General features: G+C 37.1%; 1 protein-coding gene and 1 long non-coding RNA gene across 4 annotated transcripts in view; both read right to left on the bottom strand.

Annotated features, from left to right (window-relative positions):
- Positions 1–283: 283 nt before the first annotated feature.
- Positions 284–9,273, bottom strand: LOC130249581 (uncharacterized). Of its 2 annotated transcripts, none has more exons than XR_008839821.1 (3): positions 9,198–9,273; positions 6,746–6,803; positions 284–1,499 (listed from the first exon to the last, which is right to left on the bottom strand). It is a non-coding gene; the product is annotated as an uncharacterized LOC130249581 (long non-coding RNA). The 2 variants fall into 2 exon arrangements; XR_008839820.1 differs by lacking the exon at positions 284–1,499 and adding an exon at positions 4,187–5,372.
- Positions 9,274–11,581: 2,308 nt separating this feature from the next.
- Positions 11,582–24,139, bottom strand: part of LMBR1 (limb development membrane protein 1) — a 65,767-nt gene continuing 53,209 nt past the window's right edge. For both annotated transcript variants that reach the window (XM_056484260.1, XM_056484261.1), the window contains 2 exons: positions 19,931–20,092; positions 11,582–18,346 (listed from right to left, as the gene is read on the bottom strand). In XM_056484260.1, the coding sequence (XP_056340235.1) occupies positions 18,264–18,346; positions 19,931–20,092 (245 nt within the window). In that variant the 3' untranslated portion in view covers positions 11,582–18,263. The remainder of the gene's footprint in view (positions 18,347–19,930; positions 20,093–24,139) is intronic.

Below are 24,139 nucleotides of genomic sequence, written 5' to 3'. Positions count from 1 at the left end.
TTGTATGTTTATAAAAGCATTTAACAATGCAAAAATATTGGCTAAGTGCAGAATATCTTTTAATTTACTATAATATGTATTGTTTTAAATAATTTATAACAATAATTATTCAAGATTGGTTTTTTGCTTTTTAGGGCTGTTCCTCCAAACAAGAGATGAGAGCAGTTTCTGCAGTTGCTCTACAGGAACATATAATACACAGCCATCAGCTGCAGGATCTTTATTAACAGATTCTTCTATATCAACGACAAGGAATACCAAGAACTTTTACAAATACCATTAATAAAAGAATCAGTCAGAATAATAGTAGATACTGGACTGAGAATAAAGAGCACAAAAGCAAGGAAATGCAGAAAAGAAAATTAGTATCTTCTTGACCCCAGTGCTTCACAACTGGCATTAGGTAAAACTAATTATTGATTTGATTTGTGATTTTTGTTTTTATTTAAAATTAGCTAAAATGTGGAAGCTAAGATGATTTAATGCTAGACAGCATGGTATCTTGTTTTAAAATTTATCAAAATTCAGCAGTTCAAGCCATTAGGTGAAAAATGGGATTGCCATCAGTGGCTGAAATGTGTCTTTTCATATCTGAAATGCATTTAAAACATTATTCTTGTGACAGTGAAGGTAAAAAGGTGAAACTAGTGCATCTTAATGAAGACATATTCTTCATTAGAAGCAAGAAGTACTTTCAGTGTCTATTGAATGCCATAACTTTCTTTACACTTTATTCTCAAGAAAACATCAGTGATTTTTTTACTGTATTTAGTTGGGGGAAGGTTCTAGCATGACGATTTTTTTTTCAGTCTATTTGAAATGGCCTGGTTTATTCCTTATTCTGTAAAAAGACATTTAATAATGCTGCATGAAATGTATTCTTTGTTAATATATGCCCAGCTTTGCTCAAAGTTAAAAAGGTTTGTTTTTACAATGGTCCTGGGGCTAAATCAGGGAAGAATTAACACCTGTAGCTAAATACCTTTTTCAAATATAGAAGCAAACATGCAGCAAGATAAAAGTCACAGATGTGAGGGCTTGGAATGATGCCTAGTGAGAAAATTCACTTTTAAATAGTGTTATAATAATACAGTTGTGGAGCAGTGACAGACGATATTGCTTAGAAAAACAAAGCCAGAGAGCATCTTAACAAACCAGGAGACCAAATGTGCTTCTTGCCTCTCAGTTTCAACCCTGTATTTCCCTTTTCTAAAGATTTCAACAGTATTTTTGCCATTAATATCTTCTTGTGTCCATCCTTTTTGCTGCCCTGATTAGGCACTACTTAAAGAACCTTCTGGCTCCAAAATCTGCAGTTTTGAGCATAATAAACTTTCATCATGGTTATTAATTGTTACATTTATTCTTTTTCATGGCCCTTTGGCCTCCCTGAAGATCAGGTTTGCTTTGCCAAAGGAACTGTCCCAGTAGTCCCAGCTCCAGAGGGAACCCATTGAACCAGGGATGCTCCATCCACGTTCATCTGCCTTTGGAAGCAGCTGAAAATTCAGAGGGAAAATTCAGTTAGTGCAACCAGGACAAACATAACAGGATGAGGTAATTAGCACTATATTTACATGGTTATAGTTCAGTAAGGATGGGAGGGATTTTTCTCTTTGGTTCATTTTGAAGAGAGGACAGAAGGGGGAAAAGCAGAAAAGAGGTATTGGGGTTAAAATGAACATCAATAATGAGTGATTACAGAAGCTAAAGGCTGAGGTGAAAAAAAATGCAGCCCAGGTGTGAGCATGTTTTCTGCCATTATTAGAAAGACTGAGTATTTTCTCTTTAAATCACAGCACTGATTGAATTTTCCCACACAAATGTTTGTGCAATTGATTCAAAAGGCTGTGCTGAAATATTTTTTGAAATTTGAATTGTTCCTGGGTTTTACTTGGTAGTATTTTCACCAATATTCTCATATTATTTCAAAATACATCTGTCAAACTTTCTTATTAAGGATTGTGTGGTTTAAACATTAAAACTGTAAAACAACTTTGAAAATGTAATTTAATTCTAGAGTTTATGGGTGATCAAACAAAGTTCCACAGGTCTGTGTCATTAATTTCTTTCAATAGGGGTTTGATTCCTAAAATCCAGCAGTGATAGTTTAAAGGTTAATGCATGTAAACACTTCAATAAGGTTCATTTTAGGATAAATAACTTGGTTGTAAATGGGTGTGTCAGTAAATGGGTTGGGCTTTTAACCTTGATGCATAAGGATGAAAATTCTCTGATATCTCGAGCTGTGATAAATGTAGGTTTTCATTGCTTGTATTTTTTCAAAGTACTGCTTTAAGAATATCTCCACAGAGCCTTTTGCTTTGACCACACATCCCTCCTTGTGTCCTGCTGCCAGTTTTCTTTCAGAAACTCTCCTGTATAAAAGTTTTCCTTCTAAACACCTGTACAACCTGTCTCACAAATGTCCCATCTGGTTTGTATTATTTAGAACTTCAGCTTTGCTGCCAATCTCTTCTTGTTTGGCAGTTTAAATAATCCATTTGTGAAGGCTTTAAATAAGCATTTTCTCTTACCCTGGGGATATACAGAAGGTTTTCCACAAAGCCATCCCATTTTCTTCCTTAAAACAGCCTCTGACCACAGTGCTTGGGAAGAAATCAAGAGCAGGCATTTTTTAGGTTGTGATAATATATTTCATGCTGTCACTGCTTTGCTTTCATGCTCAGTCCCCCTGTACCCAGATTTTCTCACCACAGAGGCCATCACTCCATATATTGGGCTACCAAAATGGGATAAAAAACTAGCAAAGTGGAGTCTAGGTGAACCAAACCACATGCAGGGAAATCACTCCCCAAATTGTTCCAAAAGCATAAACTGACCCAGTTGAAACCTCAAAGCTGTTGCTCTAAAACACAGATTCAAATTGATTTATGTCTGAAGGATGTCATGACCTCACAAGGAAGTAGGTTAGGCAGATAGTTCAACTAAAGGGAAGACAGTATTCCTGATAGATTCTTTAGTACCTCTCAAAAGTTCTTTTAAAAGATCAAAGGCAGTTTGCACAAATTTTAGATGATTAATGATATACATCTGTAGATGGATGGGCTCAGAAGGAGAATTTTTGCCTCAAAAATTAACAAATCCTGCCCTAGAATAATGAGATACTTGAACAAGGGGGTCACCAAAACCCCATGATTTGCTAAGATTCCTTTTTTCTTCATGAGAAATGGGTTTGGATGCACAAGCTGCCTGATGGTGGTTTTGAAAGCTTACACAGAACAAATATGTGCTGCATAGTAATGTCAGATTTATGCAGATTCTGGTAGGAATGCAAGAGTTTACCCTTTCCTTCCCATCTAGGACTGGAACTCTCATCCAGGTGTCATCAGCTGTATTATGATTGTTTTAATTATTGTACATCTCTCTTCCTTTCTTGTTCTGTCAAATACCATCAAGGCCTCCTCATGGACTCAAGTTCCACAAACTCCAGCTGTGGCTTGTTACACAAACCTTGGACATTTCTCCATGGACTGTGGTCAACCAACACAAGCAGCTTCTCCTGGTCTCCAAAGATGATAATATCTACATTCTGCTACACATGGTTTTTACTGCTGAGGTACTGACACTGGACTTTATCTGACACTTGTGGGGGCAGGCAGGAATACTGTGAGTATTTTCACTGATTCCTGCTTTAAGAAAGCAGAGATTTCACATGTCAATGCATCCAGGCACCTCATATTCACTGCTGGAGATGGACAGGCTCAGCTGTGACAGTGACAGTATCACTGGCCTCTTGTGACCATCTCTGTCTCTTCATGCTCTTTATTTCTCATTCTTATGTCACAGCCTCATTAAACTTCAGAATTTTGCAGCAGCAGCCGTATTTCTTTATTATACTGCTTGTTAATTTTTATTTTTAAGAATGCATAAGTGCAATGCTGAGGAAAACTTCACAATTCTGAGATTTTATTTATACTGGTTATTTGAAATTATGTTGTTGTTACACTATTTAGTTAATCCCAGTTTAAAGGTTCTGAAAAATCTCAAAATAAATTCAAATTACTCAGCAAATAAAAATCTATCAACTGAATAATTGTGTGCACTCACAATTATATTTACTTATTTATTTTCCCAAGGTACTGCTGAAAGTCATCAGCTGGAGGAAGAACTAAAGGAAAGATTCTACTTTTAGACACCATGTAGTTTTTAACAAGTGGATCAACTCAGTGGCCAACCCTGATATTATTTTGAACATGACAGGGTAAAGGAAGATTGGTAGTATTTGTGCACTTCAGGAATTATGACAGTAGGGAAGTCTTTTTATCTGTTCTTGCAAAGCAGGTATAGGCTATTTTCTGCTTCAAATATTCCTGTTAGATATGATTCTGGCCTTCATTCATCAAGTAAACATTTGCTGTTTGTACAATTCAAGATCCTTTTTGTCTTCTCAAAAGTTTTGTTCATGTGAGTTTAGTACAACAGTTATTTCTATTTGGAGAAAAAGTAGGTGTACACTCAATGCCAGACAGTCACTTCCTCAGGTTATCTGATGAAATGCCTGCATTTCACCTTGATGGCTTGCTCAGTGCACATGTGCAGTGTGGGCATAAGTACATCCTGCTTTATTACATTCTCTAATCCATCATCTTGAAAATATAAAGCAAAAGAGACAAGTACCTGATGGAATAGAGAACTGCTTCAGAGAGTGATGATGGTAATTCAAATTATCCCACTTGCTTACAAGGTTCTTTCCACAGTGCATTTTAGGGTAGTTTTCCTGTCTGTTCCCCTTTTAAAAATTTTTAGAAAACTTTTCACAGCCAAGTCTGCATTGTGAATCAAAGTATTTGGATAACCTTAGATACAGGGCTTTTGCTTCTTTTTACATCAGCATTAGCTGGAGGTGAACTGTCCACAGACAGGTGGGAGAGGTCTGGAAAGATCTGCCAATTTCTGGCTACCCTGAAAGTCTGAAACTTCACAAGAGAGAGCAAAAGACAGCACTCATTAAAAAGGTTAGTTCAGATTTGGCACAAAAAGGCAAATGCCTCTGGAATTATTTTTGTCCTCGCTGTTTTATTAGCTTTCCTCCCTCCAGGGAAAAAGCCACTGGATCTGGAAGCTTTCCCTCCAGCTGGCTGCTGGCCATTAATCCTCTTGTGTTTGCCACCTCAAGAGTGCTCACTGCTTCTTCTGGTTTTCTCTCCTTCCCCAGTCTCCCCTTCCTCTAAGAGCCGACTGCTTTTTTGTCCAACTCAACATCTTTTGTCAGGATGGAGATCATCAATATTTGGTGGGAATTTAGGTCAGATAAAGGTGAAGTTTTCTTGTAGCCTGTCAACTTTCTCTTTTATTGTATGTGAGAAACACTGCATTTGATGTGTATCACCTCTTGAAATGTAATGTCTCTGTTGGGAAAGGGAAAAAAATTAATCAGATTTCATTTTAAATGTTTGTTTTATAATTTTTTCCTCCAGTCAGTAGCAGTTGCCATTTCTTGCTTTCCGCCACCCCATGTGTTGTTAACACAAGATTCACAATTTCACAAACTAATTTTATTTTCACTCAAAAGATCACAGTAATCACAGAAGGAAACTGATGACCTTTCAGAATTTTTCATGTCAGCATTTTTTTCCTTTTCAGCTGTTAGAATGCTTTAAAGTCAGGTTTGGTTCTGGGGTTGTTTTTTTTCCTTTGAAAAAACAGGTGCTGCATTCATGTTCCCATGTAGTCCATTAAGGGAGTACATTTTTATACAACTATCCAAGCACATAATACATGAGTCTTTTAATTAAACTACTGAGTATCTTAATGAATTAAATGTAATCATCTTGAAAAGTAATTTTGATTCCAGCTTTTTATGGTAAGAAATATTATTTAAAGCTATTTTATGATGAAGCACTTTATTCTTTTTTATAACCTTTTTTAAAAGCATATGGGAAAACATACTTTTTTACTAAGCTATACAGGAGTATACTAACCTGGAAAATTTAATCCATGGAATTTCATGTGAATATGAGGAGAATTACAAAATTCTAACACTTTAATTTTAAAAATATGCATGTTGTAGAGTGTTCATGGATTGATTAATTAACTGTTTTTACATTCTGTAATCTAGCCTGTTTCATCTGTACCAGCGAGATTAAATACACTGCAAGTATAATTATTTTTTCAGTCCTGCCTGAAAACCTTTGAAAAATGTACAGGTAAAAAGTTGTCCTATGTGTAGAAAAGAACAGTATCAGACCAGAGTAATACATGATGGGGCATGCTTAGTTAAATTGAATGAATTAGGTAAGCCTTACTTCTGCTACAGGTGTGTTACTGGATAATATTTATTTCTTAATAATGTTCCAAATGCATTACACTTTTAGCAAGAAACTAGACAGAATGAATGTTGCACCTTTAGTAAGAAACTAGACAGAATGAATGCACTACAAAAGTTAAAGTTTAAAAAAATGCATTAAATCGTTGTTTCATAGCAATAATTAAATTATATAAATTTGAGTTTCCTCTTCTTGAGCAGAATTGTGTCTTACAGATTTCAAGCTTCCTGGAGGGGATATATTGTTTGAAAAGAGTATAAAGAGGGAAGCAGTGCCTCCTAAGGATAGAAAATTAAGAAAGCAATTATTTGACAAAAAGTTATGTTAAATTTGCTTCCTTGGTCTGTTTCCTTGGGGCGATTCAGCTTCCTTTAACCAGAACTCCTGAATACCAGCTCCCTCCCTTTTCACTTATTCCTTGTTATTCATAAACAGGCAGCACGGGAGCCACTCACACATTGTTTTGTCAGTCTGTTCATTCCATCCTCCTTAGAATCAATGCAAAATCCTTTCCTGTGGCAGAGAAAAAGAGTATGAAGGTGACTGAAGAACATTGATGTTACACTGAGAAGTGCTCAAGCCCTTAAATTTGGAATTAATTTACCTGACAGCGTATTGTGACTGTCCTTAAGCATGACTGGAACAGACAACAGCAACACTTTGATTTTCCTGCTGTTTGGGTGTCTGGGGAAGCAGATGTAGGCTTCCTTCCCAAGAAGGCTGCCAGTTTCCCATGGGCCCAAGACACCATGGTAAGCCATAAAACAAGGTCTGTGCAACAAGAGGTTGAAGAAGGCTCCTGGAAATGCTGAAAGCTGCAGCTGAATGCCATTAGTCAAAGTTTATCTCACTGAACTTCAGATGGCTACAGCAGCACCCCTGCAAGCTACCTCCCCTGGGCTAGCTTTGGGCTAGCGGCCCACATTTCACTCCACAATTACAAAATCCATGGGGAGATCTTCATCCAGCAGTGTCCACAGAGAAGCCTAAGCAGGAGGAGCTCATTCTCACATGTAACATTTCAGGATTTTACAGGCAACAAAATGGGCACTGCTTTTCCACCTTCTATTAAGAATAAATGTATAAAGTCTTCTCATAACGATTAGCCAGGTTTGCTAATTTAGTGCAAGCCATGATTAAAGGACCTGCACTTATTTTTCTTAGTAGTTTTCAAGTGGGAACTGTAGATGAGTTTTCCTGCTGTTCGCTCTTACACTTCTAAGTGTTGGTTAATGAAAATATTAAAGAAAGTTTTCACAAAGAGCTATCCATTTCCAGACACTAAAAAGCCTTTCTAAAATAAAATTTGCTTCTCAAAATTGAACTGTGCTTTTAAAATGTCACTCCCTAAACATTAGCATAAACAAATGGCATCACAATAGCAAAAAAAACCCAACTATTTTTTCAATAACCCTGCCGCCTCTGGAAGGATCACAAAGGTAAAATGTCAAGTTTCATATGCTTAAATAAATATCACAAAATAAAAAACAAGGTCTGAAATATTAGTACTAGGAAGGACACATATGCCTTGTTTAAGGGGGCTACAGTAGCCCTTATTACACCTGGCATTAAAATTTTTAATAATCTAGATCAAAGGAGATAAGAAAGGTCACTGAAAACAAAGTAGGCTACTTTTTAGCACTCCTATACACAGAGAGCAGGAGGTTGCTTCAGCATGTTAGGTAGTGAATTTCTTTGATCCTAGCTATAAATGTCACTCTGTATGTCATTTAATTGTGGTATAGCCTTTTATTGGTGCAATTAAATCTTTTCTAATGCATTACATTATCTCCAGCTCTGCTAAAAATCCTGCCATTGTTTGGGAAGCGAGGTAAGTCATTGTGAAATGATGCAGTTGACTTTAGTTTCTTCCTCCCCCCTCCACATGATTTCTCCCCAACGATTTTAATTTAAATCTCACCAAACAGTATAATGGTCCTGGAATTTGTTTAGTCCTTTGACTTCCTTTATCACACAGAGATGGTAAACATTCTGTTGCTAACCTGAAGTGGCTCCAAGCAGCAAAACTAGGAGGATATTAAACCAGTAAAAGCTTATCAACAGATTCATTGATATGCTGTAAATTCCAGCCTTTTCATTTTACTTTTGAGGGTTGCCATAAGTCAACACATTAGTAAGCAATTTGCTGACATTGGATCACTTAAAAAGGCTTCCCCATGGACAAAGTTCAGCTCGGCGCTTTGTTTCATGGTTTCAGTTTATCATAGCCTTGTGCTGCTCTACAGATGACTGATGCAGCTTTGCATACCGATGGGGCACTGCACAGTCACTTTATGCCACTCTGTCCAAGCTTGAGGAAGCCTCAGGCATAAAATGTACAGGCTATGGTGTTTTCAGCAATAAATTCAATTGCTCTGTTTCAGTTATTCTAGGATTTAACAAATTATTCAGTATTATGCATTAAAACAGAGCAGAATTTCATTTTTACATCCTAGGATATGATAATAACAAATTATACAAAATGCTGGTTTCCTTTCCGTTCACATTGACAGTTCATGCTGATTTAACAGTTAGCAAAAATTCTGGTTTAAATTTCATTTACACTTCTTTTTCTTCCCAACCTTAGACTTTATTTACTGATTGATGGATTTGAGTTGGGTCAGGTCATACTACAGAAAAACCAGAAGTAGCTCAAAGAAGATAGTGTCTTAGCAGCAGAGGAACTTCACCGATCCCTGTCTCATGCAGGAAAAGAGTCTTCCTCTTTTTTTTTCTGTTTTTACAGTTCCAGATCACTTGGTTACAAAACTAGGTCAGGTCTGGTCCAGTTTGAGATCACTATAAATTAAGACCAAGCATAACTCAGGGACAGAAGTATTTTCAAATGGATCAACCTTTGAGGTGAACAGAAACCCCAAATTATGTAAGAGTTGGGTGTAGTCTTACCTTGTCCTTCCTGAAGCCACATTTTAATATGAAATCAGTAAGAGCATTTAAAATTGCAATGCAGAGATTAAGTTCTAGAGCCCAGATAACAGTCATGTTCTACTTACCAGGGTTGTTATTGATTAAACACAAAATCACATAAAAATATGAAAGATATACACAGCGTTTCACGAGTCATTCAGAGAGCACTCAGTGTCACCAGTCAGGATTGTTTGGAGACCACAAAGTGTAAATATTGGAGGAGGCCTGTGGTGGGACTGTTGTTTATTTGTTTTTTTGTTTTACACATACCATTGAAGGTCAGTGTGAACGTCTGCATGGGAGAGACTGGGTTGTTTCTTTCTTGACACTGAGCAGTCATGGGGGGAAGCACCAGGTTCCCCACCTGCTCTTTGCTACACAGAATTCTCTCACAGAGTACAGGAGGGGCTGCTGCTTTTCCCATCCCTTTGGGATTTAAATACATCCAAAGACAAAGGCTCTCAGGGAACTTCTTTCTTTTATGTTACATTGCCAAATCAGCATTTACTAACAAGGAAACAAATCCAGTTTCTTCTGACAAATGGATACATCCTTTCAATATCCTGTTGTGTTAGGGATCAATTGAGAACACAGTAAATCATAGCAGCTCTCAGGAAGCAGTAAAAAAGACCATAGGATAAATAGAATGAGATAATGTTAGCAGAAAATTTAGGAAATCCAAAGTTTTTATATAAATTCCTAGTGAGTTTTCCGTATCATGTCTGAGGGATTTTTGTGAGATTTGGGCTCTTGATTTCTTTGTGTCTAGAAAAGTTCATTTTAAATACTCTGATATATGCTATGAAGTGTGACTTTTTGCAGTAGGAAGGCAGCAGATATGCTGGTAGAGAAAAGCTACTAAAAGAAAAAAAAAAGTGAAATGAAACAACAGGAAAGTGTTCAGGTACCACGAGGCAGCTGCTGCTTTGCCTTCCACTTCCCAACCCACACTACTCCCTGAAAAAATGGCTCATTTTCCTATCAAGTTTTCTGTCACAGAAAATGCATGGAGAGAAAGGCTCACATTGCCTGGTCATGATACAGATATCAAGATGTCCCTTAAAAATGCTGCACACATCTATGGGCAGAGACACAGAGTCTAATGCTTGTGTTGAGTCTCTGCAGAGCTTTCAGATACAGGGGTACCTTAGGGGACAGTGGTCACAGTGAGCTGGGATTGCACTCACAATTATTAAATTCTAGAAAATCAATCCTTTTGGGTATTTGTTTTGTTGAGCCCCTGTGGGAACATCTTCAGATATGAAGATGAGATTGCCCAGGCTTATTTGCAATATGTAGAAACACACTCAAGGCAGCAAAAAGGCAAAAAAATCTATACTGAGGACACCTGAGATGCCTCTTCTCCCACTGTCTGTCAAAAAAACCAAACCAAACCAACCAACCCCTAAAAAATACAAAGAAAGAAATACTGAAGACATGATGTAGTGGCAGAGCTCAAGCTTGGAGGTTTCTGTGTCCACTTGAACTCTGCATTTCCAAAAATACATAAGCAACCCCACAGACAGCAAAAAGGATGAGAAGAGACTTCCAGAAAACCGTTGAGGGAACTGGGGGTCACTTCTCATATAAAAATAAAGCAAAATGTAACCTTTCAGGTGTGGAAAAAGCTAGTGCAAGCAAAAAGGCTTGTTTTACTATGGATGTTTGAGAACAAAATTAAAGCTTAAAGCATAGCAAGGGCCCTTCACATTTGACATTTATGAAATCTTGGACAATTAAACACTGGAATACACTGCCCTAGAGACAGCAAAGCAATCCCATCACAGATAGCCCCTGCCAGGCTGGTTAAATACCAAGAATAATGCAGCTATGTTTGATCCTGTGCAGCTGGATGGATCAAACATCTCCAGGTCCCTTCCAGCCATGTGATTCTTGAACTTTAAAAACAGCCTAACTCTCCTGTGAAATGGAATTTAAAGTCTGAAGCTGTTTAAGTTATAGACAGTGCAGGAAGGATGGTGGTCAGGGGTTTAAGATGTAAAAACTGCCCTTCAGTCAAACTATTAAATGATTGAAAATTACTTACAAATTACATAATGAGCACACTTGGCTATAAACAATCCCCACTGGCCTAAAGCAGAGGGTTCAAATTAATTACACACCTGCCTTAAAACACAGGGCTGTGATGCCTCTGAATGTAGAGGAATCTCCATCACATTCCCCACCTCAGCTATTTTAGAAACAGAACAATTTGAGAATCTCAAAAGCAGGTTACATTGGGAGGTGGAAGAAAAAGAGAGAAGAACACAACTATTCATACCAATTACTGACAGGATAATTTAGAATGACACAGATTCTTATTTTTTTATTGCTTATAACAGAAAAAAGGCACGATACTCAGCTATAAACCACACTTTACCTTTATTGAAAACACAGTAAAAAAAAAATTTCCTACAAAACATTCAGTGTAACATTTCAAACAAAGGAAAAACACATATTACCACTGCTTTCCACAAAACAAAACCAAAAAATCAGCCTAGCTAAGGCAGCAGATATTTTCTCTTTTTCTATTTTTTCTTTTTTTTTTTTTTTTTGTAACACAACAAAATACCCACAACAGAGAACATTATAAATCATAATTCTGGATGATCTAAAATGAACCAGGAAAGGTTTGGTGGGGAAAAGGTATCTACACTGAAAACTGTTAAGATTAACACTCAAAGCACAGTTTTTCAGCTGTGTTATACCTTGGTCAGATACATCTATGTGAAAGAAAAGTCAGCTGCTCAAGACTGTGGAGTTTACAAAACCTAAAGCACAAATCAGACTAAGAGGGGACCACCAGTTCCATTCAGCAGTTTAGATATTGTGCGTAATTTATAATTTATTCTTTTTTTTTTGTTAACAGTGATATTAACCAGTAACACTGCAGTGAAAAGCCTGAATGTGCACAGGGAAGGTACCTGCTGCCACCATCACAGCCCAGCCAGCAGAACTGTGTTTTTATGGTCATGTCACTCAAGCACACATGAAGCCTGAGAACATCCTCAGTCTCCTCACTGTGAATTTTAAAGACAAAATTTAGTGGAGACAAGCACAACACGCGATTTCTATTTAGGTAATGTGGGGTTGGGTCTCAAACCCCACAGGAGAAGAAATGCACCCTTTTTTTGTGTACATGTGTTTCATACACACATACCCCCCAAGATTTCAAATTCCACAACCCAAGTGTATCTTCTTTTTCTATCCACTTCTCTTTAAAGCAACAGAAATCACACCAAATAAGGCAAAAATACTTTGAAATCTACCTCTAAGAAAGTAAAAAGTGACTGAAATTTTTTATGTAAAGCCAAGGAGGAGAAAGGACTCTCAGAGATTTTGTGACTCTTAAGAATTTTGGTCCAGACTGGAAAAAATTCATGGTTAGGGGGAAAAGAGAAATCATGCAGCAGCTAATTTTCTTCTTAAGCATTTAAGCACACCTACTGAATCCACTGCACAGGTATCACCACCATGCAACTTCTTTGAATGATCAATTCACATGGGGAGAGAAGGTCCAAAATATGCTCACACACGTGAAACACAAAAATCCAGAGAACAGGTGAAGAGCCTCACCTCAGCACCTTGCAAAGCCTGACCCTGATGAGAACAGAGCTGACACAAAGTGTGCCCACCTCCCACCGAGGGAGGAGTGAAAGCTGAGCTATCTCTGTACATCCCACAGCAGATGAGCTGCTGCCAGGTCCTCACCAGGAGCCACTCTGCACTGACAGCCACCGCAGGGCTCCCAGTGGCCAAACCAGCCCATTCCCCTCACTGAGAAGTGGGGCTGTACCCTCATGCCACTGGAAGCTAAAAGCACAAATATATGCAATGGCTAAACCCTCCCACTCATGATTCAAACTGACTTGAGCTCCTGGTAACTTGTTAGAAGACCCTCTAGTGACAGGATTGCTTAAATGGAGTTTAGTGGTAAAAAATTAATAAAAAAGGACATTTCTGTAGTGGAAGAACAGTTCTAACTAGGGAATATCTCTGTACAGGCTAAGTGGAAAAAGAAATACATTAAAGTCAAAGCAAGTGCTCCAGTACTTCAATAGCTGTTATCTATGGAAGCAGGGAATAGATGAGGAATGCAAAATAAAGCCCTGTTCAGGAAAGGAGCTCCATCCAGTGATGCCGACTATAAAACTTCATGTAATGGGGGTAGGGAGAAAAGCAACAGCAATGCTTGGGGTTAGTGATCAACAAACATCTAGAAGCAGCATTCCAAAGTGCTCAAGTAGGTACATATCAACATTTAGGAACCTAAAATCCTAATTCTTAGGATTTCCTAATTTCTATGTTGATGTAAGACCTTCATACAGACAGTTTCTAAAAAGTTTGGAATTCAGTGTGTCAAGAATATCAGCAATTACAGGATATTTCTCACACTCTCACTTTGATAGTTTGGAGTCACCTTCTATATTTGTTAAAATATTTAATGCTATGCATATAAAAAAATTATGAGCAATAAATGAAACTAAAAAGTTACTGATAAGGTAATTAACACAAAACTAGCAAGCATCCTAAGGTTACTGATGCCAAGACAGAGATACCTTCAAAAGTTCACAGGCTTCTATAGAAGTCCAAGACACTGTTGCACTGTGAATCACAAAACAGATTTTAAGAAGTGATGAATTTTTTTTCAGTGTCAGTGAACTACTGGCATATTTAGAGAACAAATAATTAACATTTGTATACTAATGATACACATTTCTTCCTTCTCTTTGAAAGGAGAGTTTTAGGTGCTTCAGTTGTGAAATATCAAAAGCCTTCCATTAAAATGGCCTTCTGGTATATTTTCTTACAGTGCATGAATCAAATCTATGTGGATTCTTCTGCTATTTCATGTTTTGTCTGTCTCAAGGGGAAAGGTGGAAAAGGGTGTAGAAGTTGTATTATCTTGTGGCTGGTGGCTGTGGCCTTAGTTTGCTCTTGCTGAATGGGATAAATTTGAAAGTAGCATTTTTATAAAGTTCAAATCCTGACAATTAGTCTGAAATAACCTGCCAGCTTACCCATAGCAAATTCAGTGTTAATGAGTTGGAGAGGGAAGTCAGTGTAGGCAATATTGTCTCAACTCAGCAGTAAAATAACAACAAAAATCCTAATACTAGGAGGTAGGGAATCTTATTTCATTAAAGTAATTAAAGCTTCACAGTTCACATCAATACTTTTTAAACAAAACTAAGCACATTTCTTTTTGAAGAGATTATTTATGTGGCCTTAATATACTGTCTCTGTTTAGATTATTTCATCTTGATTTTAAAAAAGCTATTTTCAAGATCAGAGAATATGTTAAACAGGATTTAGCTGTTTTCCTCTATTTGTTATTTCAAAATTTTAGACGCCAGTTCACTAAGGGTAAGGCTCAGCTGCTATACATACACCACCACCTCACTTCTGGAAGAGGAAGAAGAGATGGGAAATAACCTAGAGCATGCTTCAAGAACTCAAGGAAAGTCACATGCAGGAAGAGGCCAACTGCTTTCTGTTTCTACCTTATTCCTTTCTAATTTAGACTGTAAGTTCTTTAAGAGAAGGGCCATTGTGTCTTCACTACACAGCACTGGGCACATGTGAGCACCTCAAGTAGCATCAGCTGTTTCACAGACTCACAGATGAGTGGCAGAGACATGGTGGGATGGACAGGGGCTGCAGCCTCTGGCACCCTTCACTCCTGGTGACACAGGGGAGGATGTGTCCACAGGATTTGCTCCAATGTCCATCCTGCCAAGCACCTGCTGCAGGAGCTCCTGCTTGCATGGGCAGCCCAGCCCTCCCTCCACTGGTGCTCCAGGTGGTACTTGGGAACCAGACAAGGAAAACAACTTGTCAAATCTTTTAATTTCTATGACACTAGAACAGCCAATAGGGTCAAGATATCAGAGGAACAGGGCCAAAGATAAACAGCACATTACAGACAGTAAACAAAGCTCCCTATGAATGCAAAACTATTACTTGTACAATAACCAATACTATTGTTTTTTAGCTTAAAGTGATAAGCACATGTGCTTTATGCTTAGAAACCCCACAAACACTACAGCTCTGCAATTGCATTTAATATTGTGCTACCAACACAGAAAAAAAGCCAAAAAACAGCTCACTTAAAACACTCAGTTTACACCTATTTTTTGGTCTTGTGTGGAATCTAGTTGAAGATGGAAGAATTGATGTGCTTTTTGCCTCGTAAGAAGTGAGGCAGATGTTAATGTTACTAAGATCAGCTGTATATACCTTGAAGGTATAGACCACCTGACTCTACATGAGTCAAAATACTAGGAATGTATTGTCAATATCCATTAATGAATTACCAGTTGCTTGTAATTAAGTGACCATATGCTTCTGTGGAAAGTATACAGTGACCTGTATCTTGCATGCAGTGACAAAGCTTTGCATAAGCACGCCATTTTCAAGGCCAAAGGCGTATTTTAGTGTAGACAGTGCCACAATATCAGCAGTTGATTTTAAAACAAAACACTGTCAGTAGTTGCACAGGGTAGTTCTGAATTTCTCACCCATCTTGGAAACCATACAGCACCTCAACCATCTCACAGAGTCCAGTGTAAAGTCTTTCCTAACATAGCCTTAACCCACACATCTGCCTGCAGAATCCAGTAGAAGGGGTGGGGACAGTCAAGGCTATAACACTTGTTTTGAAAAAGAGTTTTAAAGTCTTGCCTGAAGCTTGGGTGCTTCTTGGCAGGAACTGCCCCTGCTCAGTTGAAGTAATTGCACAATTTACTTGCAGAAGCCAGACACACATTATAATCCACCTTTTTCTGTCTTCTTGAGTCACTGATGCCACAACAAACATCTCTCCAAAGGCACGAAGAGCAAGACCTATGCTGGTTCATACTCCTAGGCTTATTCCTAATATTAATTTCTTCAGAGTGTATTAACTGTCTTGGCATTGTAACAAATATTTCTATAAAGCTAACTGGCCTCACACACCACAATTCACTAACCCTATTAAGACATGAGGACAATTTTGGTCATATAATGACTTGCATGAAAAAGTGGACATATCACACTGCTTTTTAACTATGATGCCAATTCATAAGGCTACAAGCTCTGAGAATACTTGACTTGATGCCCATAATAATATATCTCCCAATATTTTAAATATAAACTAATTTTAAAACAACTTTTAATTATAGCTCTCTGTTATTGGTTGCAGAACTCTGACTCAGGTAAAGATTTCTCGCTAAAGTGTCAGCATTAAACAAGAGGAAAGATGCTTGTAAATCTTAGTGAAATCAAGTAATTTTACTTTTTCTTCCATAACTTGATACAACACATCAATAGACAGTTCAATAAACCTTGAATTTATACTAATCACACACACACAAAAAAAGGTAATTCTCTAGCATCATATTTACTACAGAAATATTTACATTATGCCCCAGTTCAAGTCAGAAAAGGCAGCTGCAAAAAAATAAATCCTCATGTGTACTGGAGCTTGATTTTTGAAGCACTTTAGGGGAAATAAAAGAAGCAGACATTCACACACACAGCAATAAGGTCTACAGCCCAGAGCATTCATCTCAGGAGAACAGCCAAAGAGTTTCTGACACAAGGTTTACCTTATTTTGGAACCACACCAGAAACCAAGTTGTCACCAACTAATGTAAGACCTCAAACTACAGACAGGCAGACTTGTTTTACAGAAACAGGAAATGAACAGGAAAATTTTCTGGCTCCCTACATGATGGGCACTCACTGAAGGCATCCTCATGCCAGCCTGTTTGAAGGTTACTTGTAGTTGAGCAGGACAAAAGTGCAACCAGATTTTGAATACTTACTTGGTAATTTTTTTACAATAAACTGCTTAAAGGATTCCTAAGGCTGCAAGGAAATGCTACAAGAAAGGACATTATCACCCACTGATGCCATCTTGAATCTAAGGCCTCTGAGCAGTTAAACTTTAACACTGCAGAAATTCAAACTACCAAGACTGAGCACACAAGTCTTACTTACCAAACCACCTACTGTCATCTCTATAACCTTAGAATTTAATTTATGATATCTACACATATAGGCCTATATACATGTTCATGTGTACATTAACAAACAGGCTAGTGACACATAACTGGTTTATGCCACTGAACAGAAACCCTGGTAACTGAAGTATAAATTCAGAGAAATTGACTTCAAACTAAAGATTGTAGAAAACTGCATCTGCAGCCTCCTAGGCCTGTGCTCCTTGCATTGATTCCAGGTACTGCTTACACACAGTAGTTCATCAAGAATTTCTCAGGGGGAACTGGGTAGGGGAAGGGACCTCCACAGCACAACAGCTCCCAGAACTGTGAGAGCTGTGACAGGGGGTCTACACAGCTTTCTACAAAGCATACTAGGCTCAGATTTAACACTGAAGTTAATCTTCATCTTGGACTTCTGTAAGACATGGTTTGACCACCAGTAAAGCAAGCTGGCATTTAGAGCTAAGGACAGAGCTGAAAACACTGGCCTTCCAAAAGAAAGCTCTGTGACACAGCCTACTGCAGCCAGCACCAAGGGAACCGTGACCTCTCCTGTCCTTTTTAACTCACTCTCAGTAGAGCTGTTCATCTCCTGTCACAGACACCTACTCCAGGTACTTTACATTTACATTTCCAGCAAGGGTCATATTGGCCTTCAAGTGTATGTTTTCTTTTTTTTTTTTTTTAAATCAAGTCCCAAAGTTATTCTTTATAGCTGTGTTTATATAACACAGGAGGTACTGTGCATTCAAATGGTAGCAAGTTTAAAAATAAAGATGTGAGACGTTCAACAAATAAAAAGGAATGCATTTTTCTCTTCAGCTTCCAGTCTTCAAGGCACCTCCTGCATTAACTTACTGGGAAATAAACAAGCAGACCAAAAGTTCACTGGAAAGAGAAGAATATGACACACCTAACTTCCTCAGAAGCACACAGCATCAAAATGAGACAAGACTCGACCCAAACTAACAACTAAAGCAATATAAAAATGCTGATGAGATGACAGGAATGCCATGAGGTTGATGTTTTCAGCTCTGCTGATTGCAGGTGATTGTTATCACAGTGTTTTCTGATGGCCGTTTGCAGAAGGCTTTGTCTCCGAGTCTCTTGGATTGTTTGATAGATGAAGTTTATCTAATCCTGCAAAACATTACAGAATAAGGAAAAACTAAGACTCCCACACAGGTATTAAAAAAAAACCACAGACAATCCAAATTCTACTTTGTGATTGTGGACTTCATATTTGCTGAAGACCAGAACTGATGTTCTACCTCCTGTTAGAATTGCTTCTGGGAAAGTTAAATTACTCTTTTCTGGGGCAAGGGAGATGAGGAAAGATGGCAAATTTAGCTATATTTTATTCAAAAGAGGCATGATGTCAGTCCTTCCTTGCTTGCTACATTTTGTCTCTGAAGTCTCCTATCAAGTCTCTAAAATTAAGGATTAAACCTGGAAAGAGTTTCTTATTCATTTCATGCAGACTACACCGAATGTTGAATGTTTGCTGAAGTGCCAGGATGTACAAAGTTAAATTTCTTGCATTGTTAGAATTGGAATTCCAAAATTGACTGCACTACCAAAAAACAAAAATCTCCTTAATATTCTTATCTGTAGTCCTAATACATGAATTTTTTGGTCATAGGCCAATTTTGGTTCTCGTTGTTTGAATTCCATGAGACAGTTTTTAACAGACATCATTTGTGGTGTACAGCAGTGAAAACAAACCCAGTCTGTGTCAGGAACTTGCACATTTCAGGGTTTGTGACTCCCTACTTGTGTCAAATCCAGTGACAATTACCCTACTATGCCTGCATTTTTATGTTTGCTAATCTGCCTTCAACATCTGTAATTTTTTTATTAAACACTTTAATTATTTTACAATAATTTTAAACTAATCTTTCACCAGCACTCTCGGAAGTGCTTGGATTTTGTTTTAGTACCACAACTCTGAAAGCAGTGAAAACTAACATGAGTAACTTCCACATGATGCAAAGTGAATCCTCAGTTAAAAAGAAACACTAAAATTTCACCATTAATACTCTCAATTTAAGCAAATACTTCTCTAGGGACCTAAAGAGAGAGGAGCTCTGCTAATGAGTAATTATGAAGCAACAACAATAAAAAAACATTTTAACCTCTTAGTATCAATGTGTTTCAATCCTTTCGAGACTGAAAGAAATATCAATAAAGGATCAAGAGGTCAATGAAAGAATCAAGATCAAGAAATATCAACACAAAATTCAATCAAATTTTTGATTATATCAGGTTTTACTCAGTTACTAAGGTTCTGTACATTCTGTACAAAGATATTCTGAATAGATGTTCAAAAAATGTATGCCAACAAAGCAGTTAAGATCTCTGCTAACTATTTTTAGGGAACTAATAAGTTGCTTTAAACAAAAGAAAAAAGCCAACGCATACACAAGTTGAAGTTTTAATTTGGAATAATTGCTCATAGCAATGAGAATGTTTCTGTGCTCTGCAAAGATTGAAAATCCACCTGGAGATCAAAAAGTACCACAGTCATATCACTAAAATCAACATTGTACTTTAGCTCTGGACTCTTCAAAAAACAACACATCATTCATCTTCACACCTCAACTTAGAGAAATTTCCACCAAAAAAAAGCGTATTTTGTGAGCTGTGACAGAATACCAGTAGCACACCAAGGTGCCAGTGGTGGAGAAAGGTCAAGAACACAGTGAATTTTCAGGGCTGTGTTACCTAATGCCTTCAGGAGCTCTTCTCGCACAGCAGAAGTGAACTTTCTGACCAGACACAACGTTGTCATGATAGCAAAGAGCAAGTTGTAAGATAACACAATATAGAAGTTCCCCAGCCAGTTGAACCTTCCAAAGTCTCCAAGGAGATCGAATCTGGTGATTCCTGTTAAATTGCATGCAAAATTTAGATCAAAACATTCATAACATTTTTTTTCAGAAAATGAAAAAATTCCTATTACATTTACATTTGGATGCAAAATTCTTATAGACAGCACACCAGAAGACACATGGTTAAACACAAGACAATGTTAGTTACTATGAAACTGTAAGACATCTTTATCAAAATTTTTAAATTTCATAGTAAAATGCTTGAATAATAGGAGTTGAAATGAATTGTCTATTCTAGGTAAGAACTCTTTTTATAATTTCAGTAAACACAAGAAGGAAAAATCAGCTGTAGTATAAAAACTGCTTGAAACCTCAGTTTCTATAAAACCCTTAATGATTCCATAAAAGAGTGAAATGTATCTTGAGCTTTTTTAAAAAAAATACAGGTAGCAAACAGCCTTCCTATGAGAGCCACATTATCTTATGGTAAACACTAAGCCTTTTAAGTGTTCTTCCAGAGCACTGCTTTTCAAACCAAAGTTTAAAGACATCTTTCCAACTGCAGTTTTTCTCCTTAATACACCCACCACTACAGCCACGGAGCATTTGCACAGAAGGAAAAGAGGCTGAAAGATGGTGCTGACAGGTCTTCACAGGCACCTCCAACCCTGACACTTGGGCTTCGTGCTGATCAAAGGTCTGTCCATCACTAATTAAGGGAACAACATTTTTCTGAACCATGGAAACATCTACAAGGTGTAGGGCCCATGCAGAAGGCAGAAGAGGAAGAGCCACAGGTTGTTCCTTTGTTAGGTGTCGTGGAGTACTGCACTGAACACATGGCAGAACACTGAGATGACAAACACGTGACTATTGTCTAGGATTCCAAAAAACCTTTGGCTCAGATGATGTCAGAGGGAAGTGTGCCCTCACAACAGTGCAAAAGCAAGAAGTTGACTGTCCCAGAACTAAAATGACAGCAGCAAATGAGGCAATCACAAAGTAGCCCTGGCTCTGAAACTTGTGAAAGATCCTGATTTTTCTATCATCTTATTTTGAAAGTGTTTTGGGGCACTTAAAAACTGACTTCAAAAGTGACAATAAATGAAGAGAGATAATTGAGGGTCAGTAACACTTCTTCCAAGGGTAAGCCTGACACTTAGGAGTCTCACTGTACGTGGATACCCAAGACTTGCAAGACAATTATCACAATGTTAAAACATACACATATTTCTTGTACTCAGTATCAGTCATTTAAATTAAAACACAGGAATTAAATTTGGTATCTAAGGGAAAAAAAATTAAAAGAAGTAGTTTCAAAGGATGAAATCAAACAATCACTGATCAAAATAGCAAAAGAGGCAGGGAAAAATACTAGAAAAGCACAGAAGGTCTTAGCACAGAAAGAAGAAACCAGCTGTCTGAATGGTAAAGAGATGGAGGACAATAAACACAGAGCTGCTTTCCCACTTGAAGGCAAACAGTGTCCTCAACATTTCCAAAGCAGAAGTGTTTTAGTCAGACTGTGGAGCCACATGAAAATTAAGACAGGTTTGAATGTAAAGGCTTCCAAAACTTTAAAGAAAAAAGAACAAAACAGGCAGAGCACTGGAATTGCCTGGAAAAGGAATAACATTCCTTGACATATAGAGGTCCAGAAGAACAGTGAGCCATGAAGCAGTTTTACAAGGACAAACAGAAATGAACCCTGACACTTCTGTTAAACTAGGTGGGAAAATTACTGTCTATAAATTGCATTCAATTTCTTCTTACAAACAGAAAAAGTCACTGTTCATCAGAAAAGTGACACAGCAACAGTCTGTAAACTCATGGGAGAAAAAGGTTGAAAAGGTTCTGATGACTTTCTTACAGAAGCAGTATCTACTCAGTCCACAGAGGAAAAAAAAAAGATTTTTAGTAACTCTTCAGTAATTGAACAAAAACTTGCATGTCTAGTGGCACAAATATATACACAAAAAGCTGATTAAATTTTACCAAATAAACTATTAAAGAATTCTTCAAGTTAAAAACACATAGCAGGTTTTAGACAGCACACACAAATAAATTTAAAATCCATATTTACTTGCACATAATACTTAAGTGTAGAATTCTAGGAAAACTTCCATATACTAGAAAGTTCAATTTTCTCTGGGATTCTTTGGTTTTGTATTCTTGATTATTAAGTGCCTTGTTCCACATTTGTTTCTCTGTGATTAAAAATTTGGTGCTGGTGGGAAACATTTCTGAAGGGCTATGAAAAGGCTGAAAAGTTCTGGGAAAATGAGTTAACTTATTTAAGCAAAGCAACTTAGTTTAAAACTCTCCTGGAGTTCTGGAAGAATGACAGATTAGACATATCCACCACCTACATATCTAATTAGAATGCTATGAAACATGTAAGAAACTATTTCCATTTTTAGAAGTTGAAAAAGGTCAATGTATGTATTAGATAACTCTTGCTTTTTCACCTTTCCCATAAGGATAAAGTCTAGTCTTTTCTGAATAGTCTAGAATCTCGCTTTTTTAATAAAGTGAAAAGACTATGAATCTGCTTAACATATTTATTTCTTTTCATCTATTCAGTGCCACAGGGCGGTGGCATGTAGTGCAACACACATTGATATTTCTGCAAAGCACCACATGACTCACTGTACTCTAATGCACTCTATTAATCCTGTTTGGACAGCTGTGACTGTGCATTTGTTAGCTGTGTGTTAATTGTTCCATCTTTTTTCTTCTTTTATTTATCTCTATGGCAAACTATCCAGGAATTTCACTTGTTAGTCTGGTTTTTAAGTGAGTTTTACCATTAATCTGTTTCCTATGAGACAACAATGGACCCAGCATGTACACTTACTGCCACAGAATCTGGTTATTATCAACTGGTAATCTCATGGATCATTAACAATTAATTTTATTTTCTTTTAAACAAGTCTTGAATGCAGTAACTTAGTGGACACAAACTTATGTTACAATTCTATTCTAAAACAGTGATTTTTCTATGTAACATCTGGCTCCACATGCTAGAATCATTTCACTTCTTAGACCTTTATCATACTGGTTATATTTTAAAACTTTAATATACTTTAAATACTTGAATTATTCTTTTGAATTTTGTGGAGTTTTACTATAGATTTTTTTTTAATTAAGTTCTAGAATGCCCATTTGCTATAGAAATTATTTATAATTTATTAAAATGCCTCATCTGTAGATATACATAGCATGAGAATATATAGTATAACTTACTGGAAAACAACTAACTATTCTTGATTCAAGAGTATTCTCCCTGCAAGGAAAACCAGCTACAGAACTACTGATTACATACTGTTGGTCTGTGGGTCTGAGCTCAAACTTCTAAGCTTGTACTTAAGACTTGTACAGCCCGAGGTGAAGATTTTTGTTTTGTTCTATTTAATGTTCCCAATGAAATTCACATTAGCTACAAGGACTCTGCACTACTTAAAACATGTAATAGCCTTGCAGTTTAACTTCAAGAATTCAAGCTGAAGATTACCTAATTAAAGTGAAGATTCAACATGTCTTTCCAACTGGTTAAAACAGTTTAACAATTTCAAATGCTACTGCCAATCCTTAGCACCAAAATCAGGAGTTCTTCAGTTCTGTTACAGTAGACTCCAAATTGTTAGATTTGAAAAATGAAGTTAAAAAAATACAAGCATATTATTGTAGGGAAAATGAAAGTAACCTGGTATTACTGCTGATTAAAAAACTTATTAAATGAAGCATCATTAATTGTTTTTAAAAAGCCATTTGCACTCAGTGTTACCTCAAATTTCAGACACCAAATCCCAAGTGCATTATTTGATAGGAACTAAGCACTAATTTCTCAGTGAACGTGAAACTATTTCATACTGCTCTGGGCACTCAGTTTTCCTATCTTTTCAACTCACAATCTCCTGTCTTAAGGAGCTTCAAATCCAACCTTCTTCAAATAATATATTCTCTAAAAATACTTAGCATCTTTTTTGTTTTAGAAAGTTCATGCACATAGACGTATGTTCAAGAGTTCATGTTCATGTAGAAATGAAGGCCACAGATACCTGCTCTTTCCACTGAAAGTGATGGCAAATAAAATACATAC

The sequence above is a fragment of the Oenanthe melanoleuca genome, chromosome 2 (assembly GCF_029582105.1).
Source record: "Oenanthe melanoleuca isolate GR-GAL-2019-014 chromosome 2, OMel1.0, whole genome shotgun sequence".
NCBI lineage: Eukaryota > Metazoa > Chordata > Aves > Passeriformes > Muscicapidae > Oenanthe > Oenanthe melanoleuca.
Note: the sequence above shows the minus strand (reverse complement) of the source record. Positions and strands in the feature narration are given on the sequence as shown.